At 65.6% G+C, this 14,704-nt stretch overlaps 2 protein-coding genes across 3 annotated transcripts; both read right to left on the bottom strand.

Annotated features, from left to right (window-relative positions):
* Positions 1-1,549: 1,549 nt before the first annotated feature.
* On the bottom strand, positions 1,550-4,382 carry CEND1 (cell cycle exit and neuronal differentiation 1). Its single transcript, XM_004441046.3, has 2 exons — positions 4,329-4,382; positions 1,550-2,925 (listed from the first exon to the last, which is right to left on the bottom strand). The coding sequence occupies exon 2, from the start codon at positions 2,826-2,828 to the stop codon at positions 2,379-2,381; it is 450 nt and encodes a 149-aa protein (XP_004441103.1). The 5' UTR covers positions 2,829-2,925; positions 4,329-4,382; the 3' UTR covers positions 1,550-2,378.
* A 387-nt stretch (positions 4,383-4,769) lies between these two features.
* SLC25A22 (solute carrier family 25 member 22) lies at positions 4,770-14,442 on the bottom strand. Of its 2 annotated transcripts, XM_087422422.1 has the most exons (11): positions 13,931-14,238; positions 12,332-12,518; positions 11,063-11,248; positions 10,839-10,964; positions 10,624-10,679; positions 9,771-9,861; positions 7,189-7,307; positions 6,901-7,075; positions 6,664-6,818; positions 6,505-6,580; positions 4,770-6,369 (listed from the first exon to the last, which is right to left on the bottom strand). In XM_087422422.1, the coding sequence occupies exons 3-11, from the start codon at positions 11,080-11,082 to the stop codon at positions 6,216-6,218; spliced, it is 972 nt and encodes a 323-aa protein (XP_087278548.1). In that variant the 5' UTR covers positions 11,083-11,248; positions 12,332-12,518; positions 13,931-14,238; the 3' UTR covers positions 4,770-6,215. The 2 variants fall into 2 exon arrangements, with proteins under 2 accessions (XP_087278548.1, XP_087278549.1); XM_087422423.1 differs by lacking the exons at positions 12,332-12,518; positions 13,931-14,238 and adding an exon at positions 14,389-14,442.
* Positions 14,443-14,704: the final 262 nt, after the last annotated feature.

Genomic DNA, 14,704 nt, shown 5'->3' with positions numbered 1-14,704 from the left:
GGTTGAAGATGACAGAGCCCACCCTCACAGTCACCTCTGCTCCCTCCCCAAGCCCCTAAAATGTCAGAAAGGTAGGCAAGCCACGGAGTAGAGAGAATGGGAGAGGGGACTGGACGGCAGGAGAGGTTGGTGAGTGACCCCACAGTGCCTGAGTGGCGGCCCTGGCACCTGTGGGGCAGGTGGGTTGGAAGCTGGAGGTGTGGGCAGTGGCCGCTCTGCTGGGTAGCACTTCCCCTCAGTGTGGCAGCCCCTCCCCTTGGTGTGGGGGGCTCAGGCCCCAGTGGCCCCGGGGCAGGTGGCCCCCTGGACTCAGAGGAGTCCAGCACGGGCAGTGGTCAGGCTGCAGGACTGGAGGAGGGGCGGGTCTGGGCCGAGGGTTCGTCGATCTGTTAAGGATGTTTCATCCCAAGGAAGCTCTCAGGACTCATCTGGGCCTGAGATGTGGGTGGGCCATCCTGTGAGGGTGGGTACTGGGAAAAGAAGGGCAGGACATGCCCCCACCCCCCGAAAGCTGGAAGAAGGTTGGGGGGAGGAGGGCCCCAGGGTCACAAAGCCCACAGGAGCACTTTTGGGGCCCAGTGGGGCCTTGCTTCCCCAGCCTGCACCCCAACAGCCTTGTCCGCAGCTGGGGTCACAGGCAGGCCTGGCCAGTTGGACGCCTGGCCAGAGTGGGCTCAGGGAGCTGTGGGCGGGAGGTGATGAGAGGAGGAAGCCGCCCAGCACCCCGCCGCAGCCTCTGCGCCACCCCCCCACCCCCAGGGATGGGGAGCTCACTGCACAGAGGGGTGGAGAAAGGGGCCCCCTGGCTGGAGAGGTCAGCCTGAGGAGCCAGGTCCCCCTCCCACTCCCGCATCCTCCCTCCTCCAGTGCCAGCTCTGCCCCATGCACTGTGGCTGGCAGCCCGGGCCTGGGGTAGATCCTGCAGCCCCTAGGCCCTGACCAGCAGGAAGGCCTGGCTGTGGCTGCATGGGATGGGGCAGGGCCCGGGCAGGGCCATGGGTAGAGCCCATTAGGATCAAGCGCATGGTGTTGGCAGGAGGGGTTGGTGAGGGGCACCCGGGACTCCCCACCCCTCCCCGAAAGCCCGCAGTGTGGATATGTGACCCGCCATGTCCCAACAGGAAGCTCCTGCCTCTCCCGGCCCCGTGCAGGCGAGGACACCAGCCCAGCCTTTAGACAACAGAGTTTATTTCAGATTCAGCCTCCACTCAGGCCCAGGGTTCCAGTGGCCGGCTGGCCAGGCGAGGGCACGTCAGGCTCCCACAGTGTCCACCGCCACCCTCCAGAACCTGCCTGCAGCCACCGCCAGGGACCAAGCTGGGACCAGATGTGCTAAGGAGGGGCTGCGCAGCAGTCTCCCTGCAGGTGCAACGGGGCAGTGGACGTGGGTGCCGGTCACCCACCAAGCGGTTCTACTCTACCTGTTATTGCATTTATACGCTTGTTAGACTCGAAGGACACGGGGTGAGGCAGGAGGGGCCACCTATGGGGGCTGGGCAGGCTGCCGGGCAGGTCCTCGATATGGCCCCCCCCCCCCCGCCAGGCTCTCAGCTGCCCCCAGGACAATTGCCAAAGGATGGGAGGGGGCTCAGGGCAGGAAGTGCGGTGGTCCCAGCCTCAGGGGCTCCCCTGGGTCACAAGCTAGAAGGAGAACTGCAGGGGGGCCCTCCGGAGACCGAGACCAGCCTTTGGGCTCAGGTGACGAAGAGCGGAGGTGGCATGGAAGCTGTGTCGATGTGACCGCCGGCCTCAGGTCAGCCCCGCTGCATCGGGCCCACCCAGACGGACCCCCCCAGCTGCAAGCAAAGAGCAGAAATGGGAGAGTGAAAGAGCCACACCCTTTAATGTCCCCACAGGGGGAGACCCAGGTCAGAGCCCATCCCGGACCCCTGCCCACCCTGAGGGCTCCTGCCCACCCTGAGGGCTCCTGCCCTGGGGGGTCATCAGGACGCTGCTGCCAGGAAGCTCACAGGACCACTGGGAACTCTCGGGACAGGCTGGCACACGTGAGCATGTCCGCTGTGGACACACCTGCCGTGGGCGGACGGGCCACACTCAGAGTCCACTCCTTCTGCTGCCCCCGGGTGCCCTGGCCCAGGCTGAGCCCTCCACCAGAGGATGTCAGAGCTCCGCCCCATGCTGCTGGGTAAACCTTCTGCCTCAGAGGGGGGGAGGGGAGGTGCTGGGGGCCAGCCGAGGGGGCTTGGTTTCCACTGCCGGGGGCCCTGTCCGTCGCTCTCCCTCTGCGTGTATGTGGGGGTATATGTAGATGTACTATGTATGTACGCATGTATAGATAGCTGTGTGTGGAATTGGCATGCACGAGATTCCCAAGGTCTGTACAGGAAGCGGCTGTGCCCACAACTGGGCACGAGCCATCATTTTTTCCGGGTCAGGAAGGCCACACCAAGAATCAGGGCTGCGGCTGCCACAGCCACCCCCCCGGCCACCAGCACAGGGGTCAAGTTCTCGAAGGGGCAGGGGCCTCGGCCCCCTGGACCCCCGCTGGGGGCCTCGTCCTCCTCGGCCCCATCCCCAGGGCCCTTGGGCTCAGAGGTTACATCCGGGCTGCTGGGGGCCACGGGGGCCGGCTTCAGGTTGCTGTGGTTGTTGAGAAGGGCGGGGTCTGCCTTGGCTGGGGTCTTCTTGGCAGGCGGTGGGGTGGGGGCCGCTGGCGGCTCCTGCTTCTCCGCTTGGGCCTCCTTCTTTGCTGGCTTAGCCGAGGGAGCTTTCCCATCTGCAGCTGGGGGGGCTCTAGCCTCAGCAGCGGCCTGGGGCACCTTGGTGTCGGGCTTGGGGCTGCTGGCTGACTTCCCTCTGGATTCCATGGTGGGCAGTGCTGGCAGGCTGTGTGGGGCTGCGTGGACGGGCAGGTGGCTGGACCACAGCGGCTCAGGACAGCTCACCCCTGGGCATTATATGGGCCTAGAGGGAGACACAATGAGGCTGTGCAAGAGACTCGGCCCTCCTGTCCAGCACCCCCCACCGCCTGCTCTCCATAGACAACCGCCCAGTTCTCTGCAGCCCCCCAGGAACCTCAGCTCAGGACCCTCCTCATCCAGGGCCTGGCCTCCATCCGTCCCCTGCTGCTCCTTGAGAAGCCCCTCCAGCCGCACAGGCAGGGGCTATGGGCCCTGAATAGGCTGGGGGGGCGGGATGAGACCAGCCAGAAGCCTCAGTTTCCTTGTCTGTAAAATGGTCTTGCCCACACATGTGCTGGGTCCACCACTCCAGCCCGGGGGAGTGAGGCCCTGACAGGGGAATGAGAGCCCAACCAGCCCTGAGAAAGGTATGTGGTCAGGGGAGGTGGATGGCAGCCACGGTGGGCCTGGGCAGAGCCGACCATGTACCCTTCTCAGGAGAGAGGCTGAGTCCACGTGGAGCGGGGGCAGGGCAGAGCAAGAACCCAGGATCTGGGCTCTTGGGCGCTGCTGGGGTGGGAGTGGGCCCAAGGCCACTAGGACCTGGATGTGACAAACCTGAGGTGTCTCCCCAGGGGGCTGGAGAAGCCAGGCGGGCAGTGACAGGCCTGTGCCTCCCGGCCGGCCATCTGCCCCTCCCCAGCTCCTGGCGCCCACCCCCAAGACCGACCTCGCCTGCTCCAGCTCAAGGGCAGGGAGTCCTTCCTGGGCCTGAGGCTGCGCCTGCCTCTAGGGGCAGAGGGGTCCGTGGCGTAAGCCTGGGGTGGGCACACGCTGTGTCAGCCAGCATCAGCATCCCCGAATCTGGGCCAGGTCAGAGGCCGAGGGCTCTGGGCTGCAGGAAAGGCGGGGCCCAGATCCTCAGTGTCCAGGGGTTGGGGGAGAGGACTGTGGGGGCCTGAGTCGTCTCTCCCTGAAGACCTAGACACACCTGTCTGCCTCTCCCCCCAGAGGATGAGAAACCCTACCCTCACCCACAGGGAGAGGGAGTCTGAGTGTGAGGCGGCAGCTCAGGTTCCCCACCCTGGCCACGCACACTAACCACACCGAAGGTCGCCTGAAGGTCACAGCCTGATGGGCTGTCCTGGTGACAGGCCCAGCTGCACCCCCCTTCCCAGGAAGCTGCAGCAGCCCCTCACCCCAAGGTGTTCTGGAGGGACACCCAGCTGCTGGGAGTCAAGATTGCAAAAGGCAGGTGGTTTGCTCTCCCCCGCAGACCCTCGGTTATTTTGGGCTCATGCTGACGTCACCCGGCTGCCCCCTCCCCCTCCCCTGGCCGCTGTGCTGAAGAGAGCAAGGGGCCGGCGCGCCCCCCGGTGACCTTCAAAGTAGGAACCGCCACTTTGCCCCAAGGGGCCAAGCGCCCCATCCGCCCTGGGCCCAGGCCACGGAGCCCCGCCGCCTTACGCTGCTGTTCCTGGCGCTCCCACCTCGGCGTTGGGCGCTCTCCGCGGGTCCACGGCCGGCGGCTGCAGATGCAAGGACTGGGAGTTTCCCACAATGCACTGCTCCCGGCGCAGGAAAGGGGGGCGGGGGCCGCATCAGCGCCGGCTCCGCCCGCTCCGTCACCGCGGCGCCCCGGCTGGCTGGCAACTCAGGGGCCCCCGAACCCAGCTCCGTTTTTTATCCCAAGGGCGGCTTAGGGCCAGTGAGGCGAGGCACTGAGGCTGCACTTCCTGCACCCCAATCCAGACGGCGAAGGAGTCAGGTCAGGAGGCAGTTCCGCCCAGGACCCCCTCCAGGCCAATGTGCCGGTCAGTGGGTGGCCGGGCGCAGGAGGTGGGGAGCCAGTTAGAAGAGGGGGCTGCCCTTCCCCCCTCACCCCAACAGAGTCTGAGAGAGGAGGCATCTACTTAGAATATTTATTTATGTTCTTACATGACAAGACACAAAAAGTTACAACTTCTTAAAACTCCTCAAAAGAAAAAAATATAATTCTGTAAGCAGCAGCAGCAGCTCCCAGCGTACAGATGTGGTGGGAGAGGGCAGCTCCCAGCAACAACCGTGAACTGGGGGGCCCAGGCCTGAGCCCCAGGTAGTGTCACTGGAAGGGGCCTCCGCGGAGGGGCCCGGGTGGGGGGACACAGCACCAGGTCAGGGTCAATCACCAACACGATCACATGACCGGGGGCGGGGCAGGGCGGCCTGCCTCAATTCACAATGTCAGTGGGCTGGGACTGGGGGGGCGGGGCTTTACAGAGTGTGGTCCCAGGCCTCGTGCAGAGGCCCAGAGAGCAGGATGGGCCCTGGGAGGACTGAGGGGGCAGCACCTAGCCCCTGGAAAGCAGAGCAGGTGCCCAAGCTCCGTACTGGTCCTTATGCGCGCCCTCCCCCTGGCCACTTGTGGACCCGGGGTGGGAGTCTCAGAGGAGAGGCCAGGCAGGCGAAATAAATTTCTGGACAGGATCAATGGGGAACCTACAGCGCACACAACATGCACGCACACACACTGCACACACACATACACACTGCCTGGCCACGTGGGGGAGGGCAGCAGCCCCCCCACAACCCCATCCCTGAGGGGCCAGGCCAGCTGAGGGCTGGTGGGCACATCCTGCTCCCCACCACACTCGCACACGCACACAGACCTCACACGCTCTGGGCCCCCAGCCTGGGGTGGGGGCAGGGGGCCCACTAGGAAGGATGCTGGGTCCCGCAGTGGAGGGGGCTTGCCCTGGGAGTCAGAACTCAGTGTGACCCCCGCCTGGGGTTCTTGGCTCAATATGGGCGGGCAGGAGACCCTGATCCTCCTGCAAGGCTGGCCGGGGTGTGGGCAAAGTGGAGTCCTGGCCGAGGGCAAGAGCAGCAGCGGGGGGGGCTGGACCGCTGGACGGAGGGACAGACACGGCCACTTGTGCCCGGCAAGTTAATAAATACGTTTGTGCGGGGTCCCCTTTGTGGACTAGGGGTGAGCCTCGGGGACGAGAGCTGGTAGACTGGAGGGTAGGGTCCAGCTTGCCCAGCCCAGGCCTGGGACCCCCAGCCCAGAGACCAGCTCTGTCTCTGGGGGTGTTCCGGCTGGGGCGGAGCTGGAGTCGGGGCTGGCTCCAGGAATGTAAAGATTTCTGTGTTTTCTACATAAATAAGACATTGATCCCAGTGATAGCGCAGACAAAACCCCACCAGAGCCTGCGTGTGCACCACCTGCGTGGACCCTGTGCCCCTTCCTCTGCCTGCCCCCGTCCATGTGGGGAGGGGTGGGGAGAGACTCTCTCCTGCTCAGTTCTGGGCTGGCTGCCCGGCCCCAGCCCCACTCTGGTCCCGCTCAGCTGTGGGCGTGGGGCGGCCCTGGGCTCAGGGCTGGGGGCGCTGCAGCAGACCCAGTAGGGTCTCGGCGATGCCCAGGAAGTAGACCACCTGCGCGATGCCGAACAGCGGGGCGATGACCAGCGCGCGGCAGTAGGCGCCCTTCAGGAAGGCCGAGGGGCCCTCATGCCGCAAGATCTTCCTGTGGGGAGAGGGGCGTCAGAGCTGGTGTTGCGGTGCCCTGCCCCCTGGGGCCACGCCCACCTGGGGTCCCACCCCGCCCCCCTCGGGCCTCGCCCACCTGGGGTCCCGCCCTGGCCCCTGGGGCCTCGCCCACCTGGCGCAGTCTAGGAACCCCGAGTAGGTGTCCTCATTGACACCACGCTGAAGGGACTGGAGCCGCGTCTTCACCACTGTGGGTGGAGAGGAGGTCAGTGTGGTGCTCACCTCCGACCCCACCCCCTCACAGACCCCGTCTCCAGCCTGGCGCACTGACCATCACAGGGGTTGACAGCCACAGCAGCCGCACACCCGGCCACACAGCCCGCCAGGAAGGACACATAGAAAGGAGACTTCTCCCCAGATGCCGGCTGGCCCAGCTGGTTCAGGTTGGCAAAGAGGGGGAAGTAGACGATGGAGAAAGGGACGTCCCTGCAGAGGAGGGCAGCAGTGACTGGAAGGTGTGGGGTGGGCTGGTGCACCTTCCTCCTCCCGCTCTCCCCGTCTCTCCCACCTCAGCAGCGTGGCCCCCAGCCCCTTGTAGAGGCCGGCAATGCCGCGGCTCCGCAGCAGGTCCCGGGTCAGCTGGGTGGCCGTGGGCCGGGGGGCAGCCGGAGCCTCCACCAAGGGCTGGGCGCGCCCCTGGGCTGAGAGCTGGGCCTGGGCAGCCAGTATCTTCTTCTGGGCGGCTGGGAAGAAAGGGGACAGGCCTGTTGGCTCTCTCTCCTAGCAGTGGGGGCAGGGGACAGGGGTCCAGCTGTTGCCCCACCCTGGCTCTCCATCCCTGCCCCCATGCCCTCACCAATGCGGCCTGCGTCCTGAAGCTGGATCTTCAGCATCTCCATGGGGGTGGTCACAATTACCTGGCAGGTGCCGGCCCCGCAGCCTGCCAGCATCTCCTTAAACAGGGTCAACTTCTGCCTGTAGCGGAGAGGGGGAGCCGCAGTGAAGTCAGAGGCCCCTGCCGCCCAGGGGCTGCCCGCTGTGCCTGGGTGTGAAGGGGGATGGGAGTGGTGGAGGCAGACGCAGCCCTGTGGGGTTACAGTACCCTCCCAGCCTCAGATACCCCTCCAGGCCCTCCAGCTACGGGCACCGAGCCCGACAGACAGATGGCCCCACGGGCAGGGCCTGGGAAGGGCGGTGGTCCCATTCTGGAGCAAAGAGAAATGGAGAATTGGGGGGGGTGGGTCTCAAGTGCCCCAAGAGGCTACCATTTCCTCCTCGCTCTCTGGTGATAGGGAAAAGCTGGTGGGTGCGCCCCAAATCTCAGCCTACAGGGAGCCGGCAGTGGCTTGGGGCCAAGGACCACTGAGGCCTGAGCAATACTGACACAGCATCTGCTTCACTCTTCCCCAAGTGCAGGCAGGGAAGACGGAGGAGGAGGACGGGGGAAGAAGGTAGAGCAGGAGGAGGAGGAAGAAGGCAGAGGAGGAGGAAGGCAGAGGAGGAGGAGGAAGAAGGCAGAGGAGGAGGAAGGCGGAGGAGGAGGAGGAAGGCAGAGGAAGAAGGTAGAGGAGGAGGAGGAAGGCAGAGAAGGAGGAAGGCGGAGGAGGAAGAAGGCAGAGGAGGAGGGAGAAGAAGGCAGAGGAGGAGGAGGAGGAGGAAGGCGGAGGAGGAGGAAGGCGGAGGAGGAGGAGGAAGGCGGAGGAGGAGGAGGAGGAAGGCGAAGGAGGAGGAAGGCGGAGGAGGAGGAGGAAGGCGGAGGAGGAGGAGGAGGAAGGCGGAGGAGGAGGAAGCGGAGGAGGAGGAAGGCGGAGGAGGAGGAGGAGGAAGGCGGAGGAGGAAGGCGGAGGAGGAGGAGGAAGGCGGAGGAGGAGGAGGAAGGCGGAGGAGGAGGAGGAAGGCGGAGGAGGAGGAAGAAGGCAGAGGAGGAGGAGGAGGGAGGAGGAGGGAGGAGGAGGAGGGAGGTGGAGGAGGGAGGCGGAGGAGGCGGAGGAGGGAGGCGGAGGAGGCGGAGGAGGAAGGCAGAGGAGGAGGAAGGCAGAGGAGGAGGAAGGCAGAGGAGGAGGAAGGCAGAGGAGGAGGAGGAAGGCGGAGGAGGAGGAGGAGGAAGGCGGAGGAGGAGGAGGAGGAGGAAGGAGGAGGAGGAGGAGGCGGAGGAGGAGGAGGAAGGCGGAGGAGGAGGAGGAAGGCGGAGGAGGAGGAGGAAGGCGGAGGAGGAGGAGGAAGGCGGAGGAGGAGGAGGAAGGCGGAGGAGGAGGAGGAAGAAGCGGAGGAAGGAGGAGGAAGAAGCGGAGGAGGAGGAGGAAAAGCGGAGGAGGAGGAGGAAGAAGGCGGAGGAGGAGGAGGAAGAAGGCGGAGGAGGAGGAGGAAGAAGGCGGAGGAGGAGGAGGAAGAAGGCGGAGGAGGAGGAGGAAGAAGGCGGAGGAGGAGGAGGAAGGCAGAGAAGGAGGAGGAGGAAGGCAGAGGAGGAAGAGGAAGAAGGTAGAGGAAGAGGAGGACGAGGAGGAAGAAGGCAGAGAAGGAAGAGGAGGAAGAGGAAGAAGGTGGAGGAGGAGGAAGAAGGCAGAGGAGGAGGAGAAAGAAGGCGGAGGAGGAGGAGGAAGGCAGAGAAGGAGGAGGAGGAAGAGGAAGAAGGCAGAGGAAGAGGAGGAGGAGGAAGGCAGAGGAGGAGGAAGGCAGAGGAGGAGGAGGAGGCGGAGGAGGAGGAGGAGGAAGGCAGAGGAGGAGGAGGAGGAAGAGGAAGAAGGCAGAGGAAGAGGAGGAGGAGGAAGGCGGAGGAGGAGGAAGGCAGAGGAGGAGGAGGAAGGCGGAGGAGGAGGAGGAAGGCAGAGGAGGAGGAGGAGGAAGGCAGAGGAGGAAGAGGAAGAAGGTAGAGGAGGAGGAGGAGGAAGAAAGCAGTGCAGGAGGAGGAAGAAGGCGGAGGAGGAGGAGGAAGAAGGCAGAGGAGGTGGAGGAAGGCGGAGGTGGAGGAAGGCGGAGGAGGAGGAGGAGGAAGGCAGAGGAGGAGGAGGCGGAAGGCAGAGGAGGAGGAGGAGGAGGAAGGCAGAGGAGGAGGAGGAGGAAGGCAGAAGAGGAGGAAGAAGGCAGAAGAGGAGGAGGAAGGCAGAGGAGGAGGAGGAAGGCAAAGGAGGAGGAGGAGGAGGAGGAAGGCAAAGGAGAAGGAGGAAGAAGGCAGAAGAGGAGGAGGAAGGCAGAGGAGGAGGAGGAAGAAGGCAGAGGAGGAGGAGGAGGAGGAAGGCAGAGGAGGAGGAGGAAGGCAGAGGAGGAGGAGGAAGAAAGCAGAGGAGGAGGAGGAAGAAGGCGGAGGAGGAGGAAGAGGAGGCTCTGCAGGCCAAGGTGAGGGCCCGCAGGAGGGCAGAGCCTTTGTGCTTTGCCTGCAGGCACCAAACGGCCCCCCCACGACCTTGGCCCCCAGCAGCTGGGCAGGCCCAAGCCCCTCACCCATCCTTGGAGAGGTGATAGCGGAAGAAGTCGTTGGCTGCCAGCTTGATGGCCTTCTCCGGGGTGACAAGGGTCAGGTTCACGGCGGCTCCTGTGGGGCACATGGGGCAGGCGGCACGGCTAGGTCAGTGGCCCGGTTCAGGAGGCTCTCAGCCTGCACTTGCCTCCCAGCTGGCAGAGCCCGACTCCAGTCACTCCTTGGCTGCCTCCTCCTGCCCTCTCACACACATTAGTGCCAGGCAGGCGCAGGGACCAGGAAGGGATGGGGCAGCGCCTCCTCCTCCAGGCACTCTGCCACCCTTCCCGCTTGATCCCTCCAGGTGGGCCTCCCCAAGGAGCACCTCCCCTGGGGGACAAAAGGTGCTCGCACTGGAGGGGGTGCCAGGTGAGAGAACTCAGGCGTCCTTGGCCGCGCCTGGCCTGGTGTGGGTCGGAGCCATGGGGGCAGCTGCAGGCCTCCTCAGTGGTGAGAGCTCAGCACTGCACGGCGTTCGGGCAGATCCAGACTTGGGGATTGTCTCCTAAGCCGCTTTGCGGTAACGCCCCCACCCCTCCCAGCCTCCCAGCACAGATGGGGTCTTGACTGTTCCAGAAGGCAGGGGAGGAGGCTGCAGCCACCGCAGTAGAGCCATTTGGGGAGGTGGTGCTGAGAACTGCCATTCCCCAGACGTCCCACCCCCAGTGCAGGTGCAGCCAGCCCCCAGGGACATGTCCACATGTCCACTTACACACCAGGCCCAGACACGCTGCCCCGCCTTCCCACCTGCCTCCCAGCCGGCTCCCCTCTGCCAGACCCCTCTGAGGCTGCAGGAGGGTGCCACCCAGGCCTGCCCATCCGAGGGTTGAGCCTCACCGCGATACATGCCGAAGTAGCCCTCTGAGCGGATGGTCTTGATGAGACAGTCAGACCTGCAGCCGAGGGGATGGCGGTGAGCTGGGGCCAGCCCTCCCCTCAGTTTCCCCTTTTCTTAAACAGGGTGAGGGGACGCTGGAGCCTGCACCTCACCCTGTCCCCACATCACACGGCCCCACGACCACCGCCCCCCCCCACACACCAGGCACACTCACATGCTGGTGTACATGCGCTGGCCATTCTGCTGGTTCTGCAGCCTCGTCTTGGCCAGGTCGATGGGGAACACGCAGGTGACCCCGATCAGCCCAGCGATGCCGCCATTGATGAGCTTGGCTGGCAGACTGTGGGCAGAGGGAGTGTCAGGACCAGCCTCCTCAGCCACAGGTCAGAGGGGCAGGGTGAGATGGGGCAACGACCGAGGGCACGGTTGCATTCTGACCTGATCTGCTTATCAGCCATTTAACTCCAGCACGACCAGGGAGGAGCCGGGGAGGAGGATGGCCAGATGGTGGAGGTGCTGCTGGAGGACAGGGAGGACGGAGGCCAGAGGGAAGAGAGGCGGTCCTCCACTTTCAGGGGATTTTTTTTTTTTTTCCAGGGGATTTTCAAAACCACTGCTTTGGTCCTAGAGGGAAGAGGGACTGTTATCAGCGGGGGTGGGGCAGACCACTCAGAGGCCCACGCACCAGAGAAACACACTTCCCCCAGAGCCCCCTCCCCAGGTCTCCTGCACCCACCAAACCCCTCACCCACCGCCCGGCTGGGCCATCAATGTGTCCTGGGGGTGCAGCGTGGGGGGAGGTGTCTGCCACTGGCCCCATCCCTGGGGCCACCTGGCTTCCCCTCAAGGTCCCCCCACGGCAGCGTCCTCCCGGCTGGCCTCGCACACGTTCACACACGCACGCTTCTGCCAAGCCTTTAAAGGGCCAGGCGCCTCTGAGGGCAGCAGCAGCAGGGGCCAATCGGCCAGTGGGGGCACCTCGACCCGGTCTGGGGCTGTGGCAACCCCCTATCCTTGAGCAGAGGCAGCTGGCGCCTGCCCTCTTCAGGATGGCGGAGTCTCTTCACAGGCTCCTCCCTGGCGCCCCAGGACCCCCCACCTGGGCTCAGCTCACGGCTGCCCGGGTAGACGCTGCCGCCTCAGGTGCAGTCCCCACTCCCACAGCAGCTCCACGCTGGACTCCAGACATCCCCTCTCCTCAGAAGCACCGTGCTCACCCACACCCAGCCTTGCGTCCAACCTCCTCTCCCCACTCCCAAGAACTTCACTCCCAGACAGACAAACACACCCACACAGAGGAGCCCAGCAACCAGGATCTGGGAGCTGTAGGAGTGTGTGGGGCATGGGCGAGGGGACAGCCGGGAGGAGGGACGCTGGCCTTCTGAGGCTCCCTCTGGTTGGCACCCCCATCCACTCTAGGGGTGAGAGGAGAAGGGGCCCCTCTCACTAGGTGCAGGGCTGGGGAGCCAAAGCCAGCCTCGGGGGCCTCCCAAGGGGAACACAGCCAGAAAAACAGAGCTGTGAGGGGCCTCCCCCGGAGCCCCCTCTGAGGCCAGCTGTCACCAGCTCGCCCCCGCAACGCTGCCACCCAGGGTCACACGGCTGGCTCACACCCGCAGTCCCTCCAAGGACTGGTGACCTTCACCTCGGCTTTCCCCGGCCAGGCTGTGCCCCCTCTCCTGCTCCTGCCATCCTGGTCCCACTCACCCAGAGATGCAAGGACTTGGCTCTTCCACCACTACAGCCTTCAGACTGACTACAGCCTTCGGACTGGGGAGGAGATCAAGGGGCCGAGGGAGGTGCCAGCCGCAGGGATTGGCTGTCGGGTGGGGCGGTCCGGGGTGCGGGGGGAGCGACTTTCTCTTTCACTTCGGGCAACTGAGGCTCCCTGCAGCTGTGGGAGAAGGGATGAGGGGTATGACAGCTTCTGGGAGGCAGGGCCTGGCCTCAGAGCTTCCTCAGCCTGCGGGCAGTGGGTCTGGTTCAGGCTGAGCCAGCCAAGCGAAGCCACCTGCCCCAGGGACCCTAGCCCCTGGCTACCTCACCGAAAGCTGCCCCGTGGGTTCCTGTCAGCAGCCTGCAGGCTGATCTGTCTAGGGCCCTGGAACCCAAGGATGGGGCACTCTCTCTGCCCGGGCACCCTGTGTGCCTCTGTGTGGGGAATCCAGTGCCGTGGGGTGGAGATGGGTCCGTGCCCATCTCGTGTCTGTGTGACCTCTGTGTCTGTTGGGAGAAGGTGCGCTTCAGGGAAACCTCAAGCTGGGGCAGAGGAAGACACGCCTGGCGTCTGGAAAGGCTGGGGAAGGGGTGGCTGTCTCAGAGGCCACTGGCTGCCACCCACAGGCCAGCTCACCTGGCAGGTCCACAGGGCTTGGGAACTGGCTCTCCCAGAGGCCTCTCCCTGCCAAGCTGCCCTCCTCCCCCCAGGGCCTCAGTGCCAGGGACCTGCTTCTCCATTCCCCAGCCTGCAGAGAAGAGTCTGACCTCTGAACTTCACATGGCTTCTCCCTTCCCATCCCCACCACCCCCTCCAGGTGTAGAGTGGCCGGAGGCCAGCTCTCTCTGCTGCCCCAGGCCCTCGGGGGCAGGGTCTCCATCCTCACTCTGGTCTCCCCTGCCCTCTGCTGACGGAGTGAGCCCTGCCTCCCCGAGCATCCCCATACCCCACTCTCCTGTCTGAGGAGGGACACCTGGATGATGGGGGGTCTCGGAAGTCAGACAGACTACCTAAGGGGGGAGGGGAGCAGTTGTCCCAGGAAGAGGGAGGCAGGCTGGGAGATCCCAAGCCTAGGAAAACAGTCGGTCACAGGACTGAGAAAAGTGAGATCGAAGGGGTGCTACCTGGCTGCGGGGGGGGGGGGTACTGGCAAAAGGTCCTCTGACCCTGAACCCCCTTTTTCTGTCCTCACACTGTGGTCCCATGAGACAGCTGTGGAAGGCCTTCCCCCTCCCCCTATGTTGCCATAGAAACTCTGCAGCCCCAGCCAGGCCTGAGGCCCCAGGGCTGTCAGCCCTCACTGTCCCACCCACTCTCCACTTCATCAGCCAGGTAAACTGAGGCCGCAGGCAGGCTGTGCCCCCCCCCCCCGCCCGCCCAGACCACTCACAGGACGATGCTGCTGCATCCAGACCCTCCCAGGGGTAAAATCTCCCACAAATGAAGCCGCTGAGCTCCCCCACCGCCCAGAAAGGTGATGGGGGGTTGGGCTCAGAGTCCCGGACTGGCCGCTAGATCCCCGTTCAATCCCTCCCAAGTCCCAGACCCCTAGGGAGGCGCTTTCTGTCCTGCCGTCTGTGGGGGCCAACCTGCCGACAAAGGAGGCATGGAGTGTGGGCTGCGGGATCCCCTCGGAGGCCGACTCAAACCTCTGTCCAGCTGGAGAGGGTCCGGATGGGGCTCCAGATGGACACGCTATCCCCCGCCAGGCGATGGCGACTCCAGCCACGCACGTGTCCACACGCGTCCGGCTGAGTTGCACGTGTGCGCCCCCCACGGCCTGGCCTCTGCTCCGTGGGCTCTGGCCCCAGGCTCCCACCCCGCGGGGACACGTGTGCACGGGGAGCGCGCCCGGCACCGCCCGCGGCCGAGCACGGCCTCCCACACCCGAGCGGCAGCGGGTCGGAGCATCCGCCCGCCCGGGCCCCGCCGGAGCCGCCTTGTCCGGGTACTTGTCACCTCCCCCGGACGCCTCGGCGCCCCTCGCCCCCACAGCCGCGCCGCACTCGGGTGGGCGCCGCGTAGGGAGCAGCCGGCGGGCACTCACCGCGCACTCCGCCGCCGCCGCCGCGCTCGCCTCCCCGCCGTGCCGCGCGTCCGGCTGCACCTAGGCGCGGAGGCGCGTCCGCTCGGCGCCGCGCGCGCTCCGCCCCCGGCTCTGGGCCGGCGCGCGGGCTCCGGCTCCCCCTCCCGGCCGCCGAGGCCACTGCGCCCGGCCGCATCCCGGGCCGCAGGTCCCCAAGGTCTTTCCTTGGTCTCTGGGCCTCGCGCCCCTGCATGGGGCTGGGACCCAGGGATTAGGGCCATCGGGCCAGCAGGTGGCAGGGAGCGCTGCAGCGAGGGGAGAAGCGGTCCGGCGACAC

Source organism: Ceratotherium simum, chromosome 34 (genome assembly GCF_057802395.1).
Source record: "Ceratotherium simum simum isolate JZ-2026a chromosome 34, ASM5780239v1, whole genome shotgun sequence".
Lineage (NCBI taxonomy): Eukaryota > Metazoa > Chordata > Mammalia > Perissodactyla > Rhinocerotidae > Ceratotherium > Ceratotherium simum.
Note: the sequence above shows the minus strand (reverse complement) of the source record. Positions and strands in the feature narration are given on the sequence as shown.

Bases quoted from the DNA above. Each gene is read 5' to 3' on its own strand.
- CEND1 (XM_004441046.3), bottom strand. From the start codon at position 2,828: ATGGAATCCAGAGGGAAGTCAGCCAGCAGCCCCAAGCCCGACACCAAG.
- SLC25A22 (XM_087422423.1), bottom strand. From the start codon at position 11,082: ATGGCTGATAAGCAGATCAG. The intron at 10,965-11,062 runs GTCAGAATGCAA...CTCTGCCCACAG, and splicing joins ATGGCTGATAAGCAGATCAG to TCTGCCAGCCAAGCTCATCA. The intron at 7,308-9,770 runs GTGAGGGGCTTG...TCTCCGCTACAG, and splicing joins TATCACCTCTCCAAGGATGG to GCAGAAGTTGACCCTGTTTA.